The sequence below is a fragment of the Plectropomus leopardus genome, chromosome 1 (genome assembly GCF_008729295.1).
Source record: "Plectropomus leopardus isolate mb chromosome 1, YSFRI_Pleo_2.0, whole genome shotgun sequence".
NCBI classification, from domain to species: Eukaryota; Metazoa; Chordata; class Actinopteri; order Perciformes; family Serranidae; genus Plectropomus; species Plectropomus leopardus.
Window position 1 is genome coordinate 20994504 of NC_056463.1, and position 9173 is coordinate 21003676.

General features: G+C 38.4%; 1 protein-coding gene across 4 annotated transcripts; it reads left to right on the top strand.

Moving 5' to 3' along the window:
* Window positions 1–1397: 1397 nt before the first annotated feature.
* vrk3 (VRK serine/threonine kinase 3) lies at window positions 1398–8545 on the top strand. 4 transcript variants are annotated; one of them, XM_042494976.1, is made up of 15 exons: window positions 1398–1468; window positions 2285–2508; window positions 2595–2753; window positions 2969–3085; window positions 3208–3369; window positions 3655–3795; window positions 4347–4402; window positions 4760–4826; window positions 5790–5874; window positions 5961–6063; window positions 6182–6274; window positions 6373–6505; window positions 6880–6997; window positions 7513–7571; window positions 7677–8545. In XM_042494976.1, exons 2-15 carry the CDS (start codon window positions 2286–2288, stop codon window positions 7811–7813), a joined length of 1653 nt encoding a protein of 550 aa, XP_042350910.1. In that variant the 5' UTR covers window positions 1398–1468; window position 2285; the 3' UTR covers window positions 7814–8545. The 4 variants fall into 4 exon arrangements, with proteins under 4 accessions (XP_042350910.1, XP_042350984.1, XP_042351134.1 ...); XM_042495050.1 differs by having other exon boundaries at window positions 1439–1468; window positions 2261–2508; XM_042495129.1 differs by lacking the exon at window positions 1398–1468 and having other exon boundaries at window positions 1533–2508; window positions 7677–7813; window positions 8257–8545.
* The last annotated feature ends 628 nt before the right edge of the window (window positions 8546–9173 follow it).

The window sequence follows — 9173 nt, forward strand, 5'->3', positions numbered from 1 at the left end:
TCGTTTTTGTAGTACGTTGGGTCTATTTGATGCATTTAGGTGTCTCTTTGGGGTATTTTCCCCCCTTTTTGGCTGTTCTTTGTCACTCTGTGATGGCTTTGCGTCTCCATTTATGTTTTGTCTCCCTTTGTAGTGAACTGGATGTGTCACTCTAAGCTAGTTTTGTGTTTTATTTGGGTAATTTTGTGTCTCTGGTGTATTTTTGTGTCTTTTCTGTCATGTTGTGTCTCTTTGTAGTCAGTTGTAGTTACCTTATAATTGTTGTTTTTCCCTTTTTTATTTATTTTGTGGTCATTTGCCTTTGCAGTTCCTTAGTGTCTCTGTGGTCTTTTTGTGTCCATTTGACTTATTTTTTGTCTAACTTCTAAGTAACTTTGTGTCTCTGTCAGGTAATTTTGTGTCTGTTTTGTTCTTCTGTGTCTCTTTGTAGCCATTTTGTTTCTCAGTCATTTCAGTGCCTTATTTAGGTTATTTAGAGTTTCTATGAGGTAACATTTTGTCTTTGTCTTTGTTTGGGTGGGTGTTTTTTGTGTCTTTATGAGGTCATTTTAAGTCTCTTCTAAATTTGATTAACATTAACACAGTATTCAGATATTTTACCTAAGTCTAAGTAACAATACCACAGTGAAGACGCAGAAATACTCAGCTAGTCCTGCATTTAAAGTCTTACACAAGTAAAAATACAAAATTATCAACATCAAAATACATTTACAGTAACCAAAATAAAAAGTACTCATTATGCAGAATGGCCCACTTCAGAATACCATAGCCTGTATTAGCCTAATAAATTATAATGTGATGCATTTGTGTGTTCATCACTTTGATTTTGCCGCTGGTAAAGTTGGGGCTATTTGTGATAACTTTGCATAGCAAAGCCAACACTATAATTGTAGGCTATATCATAATTTGTTCATTGATTTCTATTTTCTAGTAATCTAAATCTGCAAAAGCTATCAAATAAATGTAGTGGAATAAAAGATACAGTATTTTCTTCCAAAATGTAAAGTAGCATAAAATGGAAACCCTCAAGTACAAGTACCTCAGATTTGTAAGTCACCAAGAAAGTTACAAAGTAGGCAACATTTGATCAAGTACTGGTACTTTAAACTTCTGCTATACTGACTATACTCTTATATATACTATATAAGAGGGAAATATTGTTGGCTACTCGTTAAACTGCTACATTTATTTCAAACAATGTGGAGAGACAACCCTATTAAACCTGCATGTTTCTAGTTTATTACAGTGTGCCTGAATCAAACTGTGCACACTGTAGACTGTAGACTCTTGGTTAAATTATCAAATACTTTTTTATATACTACTTCTACCTTTTTGAATGTGAGAAAACAGCGAGGCTGTAGCTGTCCTGACCTCCTGCAGGGGGCAGCACCTCCCCACTCGCGCACATCACCAAAAACAGGAGAAGAAGAAACATAACCAACCCAAACAGGCTGAGCGGTGTCTTAAGGTAGCTCAGACACTTTAAAATTATTTATTACAACTTTAAAATCAGTCAAGCACCAGCATATATGTTTCGTAGGCGCCAATTACACTAAAAGCCAAGGCTCAAAAACCAGCAACAATGCGATACTCAACCTTTTCTATTATTATTTTTGCATTAGTTTCACTGTTGTTAGCTAGCTAACGTAGAGCTGTTTGGTCATTGCATTGTATTTATGTTTATGCTCAACACACGTTGAAATCAGTCGATGTAAAAACACACGACCTTCTGCTCAAATTGTTTCCTCCAACTGTAGATCAGCGATTGTTTTGTCACGTTGCCAATCAACTGTTAGCGTTACAAGGAAACCACAAAAACTTTTTTTCTCGAAGTGCTAATGGAGGCTAGCTAACGTTAACTTATCTAGTTAACGCTTGCCAATTAGTTTTTTGTTCTGGAAAATATCTAGGTTAACTGACATGAGCTGGATTTCTTTGCAGTGACACACAATTTTTGCCAGAAAAAAAGTCTCATCAACTTTAATGTAGCTAGTTAAGTTGCATGTGTTTATGGGAATATGAGTCTTAAGCTTATGTTCAGCTTTATGTTCAGTTAGTGTTCAGCGTTAATGACTGTTCGTAAATGTTTTTTTCTTAATTGTCACAGTTACATCCACACAATGTCCATATTGACCAGTCTGGATCCTCTGAATGATATTTTTAATTGATTTATACAACAGTTTTATAACAGAGCATCAGGCACTTTGCAATAATAGCTAGTGTGTGTCTATTTTCCTCTTGTTTTCTATGCACCCACAAGATGATGTGCTGTATACTCTTGTAGGATGCCTTTCCATTTCTGCCCCCAGTGTGGGACAAAGTTGCAGCCTGATTTCAGATTTTGTCCATCGTGTGGGGAGAAGCTTCCCTGTGCTTTCGATGAATCTGTACCTGTGAGCTCAACGGCGTCTTTAAGTCTTTCTCCACCTAGAAGAGATGAAATAGCAACGTCAGTAACTAAATCAAGCCTCACTTCAAGCACGAGTTACGAGCCCACAGGAAGTACAGGTGGATATCTTGACAGTATGTTATTAGGAGTTAGTTGGTGTTATCCATACATTTTAGACTTTATGTAGTTATGAACTTTTTTACAGCTCATGCATATAACATCCCAACTCCAGTTACAACTCGTCCTGCTCTGAAAAGGACCCGTAACTCCCTTCGTCTGGACAGGGAAGTTGAATTCAGCATTAAAGATGCCACTCTACCCCTGGTGCCCTCCGCTAGTCCTGTCAGAGATGACAGGATTAAAGGTAATAAGGGAAAATGGACTTGAAGCAGCTACTCCGCTTTGCTGGTCTGGTGAAGATTTGCCCTGAACTTAGTTTTTTTTTTTTTTTTTTTTTAAATTTGCTGTAGCATAAAACTTCACTGTGACATGCAGCTTTAACCTTAAGGTAACACTTACTGGTGATGCAGGTGTAAATAAAATAACATCTGATGCAAGTGTTGTGATTTGTATCAACAGATAACAGCGCTGTATTGGCTGGAACTCCACCCAAGCAGCACACAGTCACTTTTAAACTCGACACAGGGAAAGTGCCCACTCTTAAGTCTTCTCCTGTCCAAAAATCCCCTCGTACTGGTGAGCTGAAACACAAAACATCCCTCATGAAAAATGCAGCGACTCTCTCTCATTTTTTAACTGTAATTTGTACTGTAATCTTTTCTCTCATTCATATTTATTGTGGCTGGATCCACATACAGTGAGGGGAAAGACAAAACTCTACAGCCCAGCTAAGCAGGCAGAGGAGGGGAAGAGGCTGACTGATAAATCAAGTGGGAAAGCAGAGGAATCTATAGTAGATGGCCCCCATGTGGTCCTCTCTTCCCCTGCTTCCTCACCAAACTCCAAGTCACCTTCAAAAGGTGAGCAAAACATTTTGCTGTTTCCACACACACATGACTTGCTTTTTTATTAAGCGATAGGTTTAGTGAAACAGTGAAGTTCACCCTCCAACTTGAAGCTGACAGAAGTTAGAGGTAAAAAAGTAAAACACCAAGGAAATAAAAGGAAATTAAAAACATCTGAAAAATCAAGTAATTTGAAGCATAAGGAAACTAACTGTACAGTTGTGTATCATATTTTTCTTGTGAGTGTGTAACATTACTTTTTCTCTCTTCAAAAATGCAACTTAATTGGTTGGACGTCAGGAAAAAGCAAAGCCAAGAAGTCAAAGCATACGCCCGCAGTGGAGCCACTACAGGAAGGTGAAGAGGTGACGGACACAACAGGCAAGAAGTGGAAGCTGGTGAAACTGCTCAGTCAGAGCTCAACAGAGCTCATCTACGAAGGTGCGTCTGTGTGCATGACACCAGAGAAAATACTGGAAACTGAATTAGTGCACAATTTAAGAGTACTTAACTGTCCAAAGATTAAAAACTAGACATACTGTACAAACCACAAATAGGAAAAAGAAGAAAAAATACCACTGTTTATATTTCAGGATAAAAGATAATAATTATTGTTATACATAACATGTTTCTTGTGGTTTTATACTAGTGAATTTGTTGTGTATAATATGTTATTTACAACATAGTTGGTTAACCCAAACAACAACAAAAAAACATACCCCCCAAAAAAATTTCTCTATAAAACTCTATTTTCATTTCCAGTATTTTGACTGAGGTATGAGTTGAAACGCATCTTCTCTAACAGTCTCTTCTGTCTAATAACTTCATTAAAGCAGCTCCAGTCATACACAAAGAAATTGGTAAAATAGATTAGTGGACAGAGCTGCAGTCTTCTACAGCAGGCTATCACAATTGACTCTTACAAAAAATTCACTGCAGAGAACAGCCTGTTTTATGCCTCAGTTGAATAATTTTGTTTTATCTTTTTTCAGTTTTGCAAACAGTTTTGCGATCCAGTGCCAAGGAATCAAATCACATCCTCAAACTGGTGAGTGCCGCCTCAACACTCGCAGTATACTTCAGTATTATGAGTATCCCATCCAAACAGTGCTGAATTATCATCATCATCCCTATGTGTGCCATAAATGAAGAAATAATCTCCCCCATCTGTATTCATCAACAAATTGATTGTTTTGGGCATCCTGGAAGATTACCGAGGAGAGCGCATACCATTATGGTTAGGTCCTTACTGCAGTGGCCTGGGTTCCAGTCATATTCGGGCCTTTTGCTGCATGTCGTCCTCTCTCTCCTGTAAATGAAAAAAGTTTGTTTTTATTTGTTCTCTATTTCCCATAGACGTCTCTGACTGGGATCAATAAAGTTTATCTTTTTTTCTCTGTCTTAGGGAGCTAAAGATGGAAGACTCTTCAATGAGCAGAACTTTCTGCAGAGAGCTGCTAAACCTGCATCTGGTGAGGATTTAGTCTGTTTCGAGTTCAACACTTCCAAATAAACACTTCCTCTCCAAAAAACAGGTGTAATGTCGCTGATGAAAGAGTGAGGGTTTTCTGTCTCATGGATGACTGGCTGCAGTCACACAATGACTGATAATAACCTAAAGAGAAGTACATTTTGTTAAAACAAAGGTAGTAGCAGTATTTATCACAGTCAAGTGCTTCAGTGTTTCACAGGCTGATCATTAATTAAAAGTTTTAACATGACAAACAGATATTGGTCAGAAACCGAACAAATAGACAGTAGTGTGGTCAAAAATATTGATTTATCAGTTCATTTTTTGTTTTTTGTTGTCATGGTATAGACTTGTGGTATTGAAAATCAATATAGAGTTAAACATTCCAGTATTGTGACAGCTAGCTGACAGTTAGAAGTGTTCTGGCAATTTGTCATGTGATCTGGTTTCACAATATCACATATAAATGTCTGTCTTTCATTTCATAATCCATTCATAGGAAAGCAGAAGTGGACAAAAACTTAATCAACAGGAGCACCGTCATGCAGTCAGGGGGAAAAATTAAGGTGTAATCTGCAATTCTGGAGAAAGACTGTTGAAATTTGAACTCACTACCCAACAAATACACCCCTCCCATCAGTGCTCCTTCAGAAGCTCAGTTTTACAGCCTCATTTGATCCCGCTGCCTTTCTTGTTATGCAAAATGGCCTTCTCCCTCTCCTGCATGAACAGGAGTGCTCCTTATGACTTCCTAGCTGGTATGGTGTCGTGTGTGTCGGTCTGAGCCACTTTGTTTGTTTCCCATTTACAAAGCCAGAGCCGCAGATATTAGCAAAATTTGACAAAAAGTGTATTGGAAAGTAATTGCTGACTGCATCTTTACATTTGTCACCCTTCTAAGATGCAGGTCTGGTTTGTCAGGAGTGTAACTTTATAATAATTAAATCACAATGTCTCCCTCTAGTGGAAAAGTGGATCAAACAAAACAAGATGGATTTTCTGGGGATTCCTTCCTGTGTTGGCTTTGGTCTTCATGCAGAGTCCTACAGGTGTGAATATTTACATGTCATATGAAAGAGATTAACTTTTTGAAAGATTTGGGTTCTACTGTAAGTTCTTTATTATTTTTTTTAAGGTTTCTGATTTTCCCCAACATGGGCCAGTCTCTCCAGTCAATCATGGAGGAAGAAGATGAGCTTCTGTCTGAGAAAACTGTCCTGCAGCTTGCGTGCAGAGTAGTGAGTGTAAACTAAATTATTTCCAGACAACATCTTTCATTTTAATCACCTTCCAGAACTCTTGAAGAATTGTGATTCCCCTCATGTATTAAACGATAACGTTTCTTTCTCCTTGCAGTTAGATGTGCTTCAATATATCCATTTTAATGAGTATGTTCACGCTGATATTAATGCAGAAAACATTTACATCAAACCAGGAGAGAAATCACAGGTGAGAAATACTCTGAAGTACAGATGAATCTGTCCATGTCCAAGATTGCAGTGTGAAATACACTCACCACTTTACTTTGTGTGTGTGTGTGTGTTTAGGTATACCTTGTAGGACACTGCCATGCCTTCAGGTACTGTCCTGGAGGGCAGCATGTAGAGTACCGCGAGGCCAGCAGAACAGCACATGACGGCACCCTGGAGTTCATCAGCCTGGACGCACATAAGGGAGCAGGTGAGTCACTTCTGTGGTTCACTGATTCCTTTTTTCCCCACTAACGTCAGCAAATTGGAGGCCATTTCCCTCTATAAGCTACTGTAAACCAAACACCACCAGATTTATTTTCATCTTTGCATGAGGAACACCTGCACTCCTCCCACAGTCCATCTGTCAGCACACACAGAAGCTTCACACGAGAAAAATATCCGATTTTTCTTCTTGTGGAGCTGATTGTGGTTTTCTTTAGTGTAAAATTTCAACGACCACAGAACAAAACCACAAAAACCAGGTGATCTGTACATCTGAGGATTGTCTCGTGGTCGTGTTGTGTCAGAGTAAATGTGGGAGGGAGAACAGATGTCGGCATCATGTCTGTGTTCTCCTCTCAGCTCCGTCTCGACGCAGTGACCTGCAGTCTCTGGGTTACTGCATGCTGCGTTGGCACACGGGGACGCTGCCGTGGACCCCCCTCACTCACCCGGACCAGGTAGCCACGCAGAAACAGAGGTGAGAGAGAGTTTATCATCAGTGGGATATTTAAAGTCTACACAGCTTTGAATCGCCATAAAAACACGGATGTGTTAACATGCGTGCATGACAGAAACCTGCATAATTACAGCAACCACAAGGAGTTTTTAACTAGTTAAGAAACAGTCATAGTTCAATACTGATTCCTACTTATGACCTACATGAGCAAACAAGACCATCAAGAAAATTGTGGTCTGATCCCCCTGATTACCAGGCTGTAATCTTACATCCCGACAAGTACACGCATTACTTCATTACTATGCATCCTGCAAACAGTTGCGTTTAAAAAGAAGAATATTATTAAAAGTTAGTGTGTTTTTCTCTCACTCTTCCAAACAAATGCACATGGTAGCCAGATCAAGATCTTTACAACCTCAGACTGTGGTGCACATGGAAATGATTCTGCAAAATCAACAAAAATAAAAGCTCCTTTTAGTTGCTGTTTTACACAATACAAAGAAAATGCAAATTACTCACAAAAGTTGTCATTGTAGATACACGAAGGACGTTCCTGCACTGTTGAGTCACTGCTTTGAGAAGAGGAGAGTTTCCAGTGAGTTAAGATGTTTGTTTTATAACACACTTATCACTGATTATGTGCCCTCTCATGATATGTTTCTGTGTGTGTGTGTGTGTGTGTGTCTGTTTCACTGTGTAGGTGCATTTCAAAAGTACCTGACTGAAGTGATGACTCTGCAGTACTCTGAGCAGCCGGACTACTCAGCGCTGAAGGCTGGACTCAGTGCGGCTTTACTGCAGCTGGGGGGGTCACCGGAGCAGCCGCTCAGTTTTTAGGTGAGGACATGTCATTCTGCAGCACAGACACAAGTATGTACACATGTACATGTATATTCTTGTTATGTATCAAAGGGCTCAGACACTCCCAATATTCGTCCATAGGAGAATCAGCTCCACAGTGCTGGGCGGTGGCACGTGGTGTTCTCTTTTGGCTTTTTATTTCTTTTATTTTTTGGGGAAAAACACACCATTAAGAAATGTTACCTTAAACTTCACACTGGCTGATGCACCGTCTGCTGCAGCTCCACTCTTAATTAAATGCTAATTTTGGAGTTAGAAACATATTTTATTCATTACGCACATAATTCAGTTAAAAGTAACAGGAATTTGTAAAATGGGGGAGAGAGGGTTTATTATGTTGAAAGTTAAGCATCTTGTGCATTTTATATTAATATAATAGCATAATACATTTCTATTGTATCTACTGTGTTTTATTTCAGAGAAATTGAGTCAAAAAGGAGTTTGCTTTAATCCTGCTGTGTTTTATCTGTGATGTTTTATTGCACTGAAAATGTTACAGCGAGCGGTGTAGAGTTCAATGTGTTCAAATGACGCTCGTGTTCTGTTATTGGGGTTTGATGTGGATTGTTATTTTAAGCATTTGTATTTCTATTGTGGTCTCATTGATTGCACAGTGTTTTTGGTCTTACAGGGGCAACATTTCATTGACATCCTGTATGTAAGTGTAGGTCATTTTACTGAATAAAAGGCAATAATTCTTATTTTAAACTGTGTCTTTGTATCCTTTGACCTCCAGTCTGAGAGCAAAAAAAACACTAAAGTCTGTCACAGTCCTATTTACACAGGGTGTCTGCAGGTCATTAAAAAGTCTTAAAATGTCTCAAATTCAATCATATAAATATATGACCTTAAAAGTTGTTAAGTCTTCATTGCCGCAAACATTTTATCAAATATTGTTTGCTCAGAATGTTAAAATAAGTCAATGCCAAAGTCTACATTTCTGATGTTACAAATGTTTAAATCTGCCACTAAACCAAACACTTTACTTTGTACTTGCTTTTACCACGACTTCGCTTTACACCTACTTGTATTGCTTTAATAAGAAAAGGATTTCCTAAAAAATCAGCCTTATATTTGGGTAAAATTAACTTGAAATTGTCTTTAAAAGCATTGAATTTATACTAAACAAATATTTAAACACAACACTTTGATTTTACTCCCAGTTTTCACAGGTTTAAGTTGAACTTCTCAGATGTTTAAATGCACTTAACAGATACATTTCAAACTCAAGAGAGCACTTCTTTTCAAGATGATCCGCCCTCCTGACAGGTGTGGCATATCAAACGCTGATTTAACAGCATCATTACTGCTGAGGTGTGTCTGGGGATGGTCACAA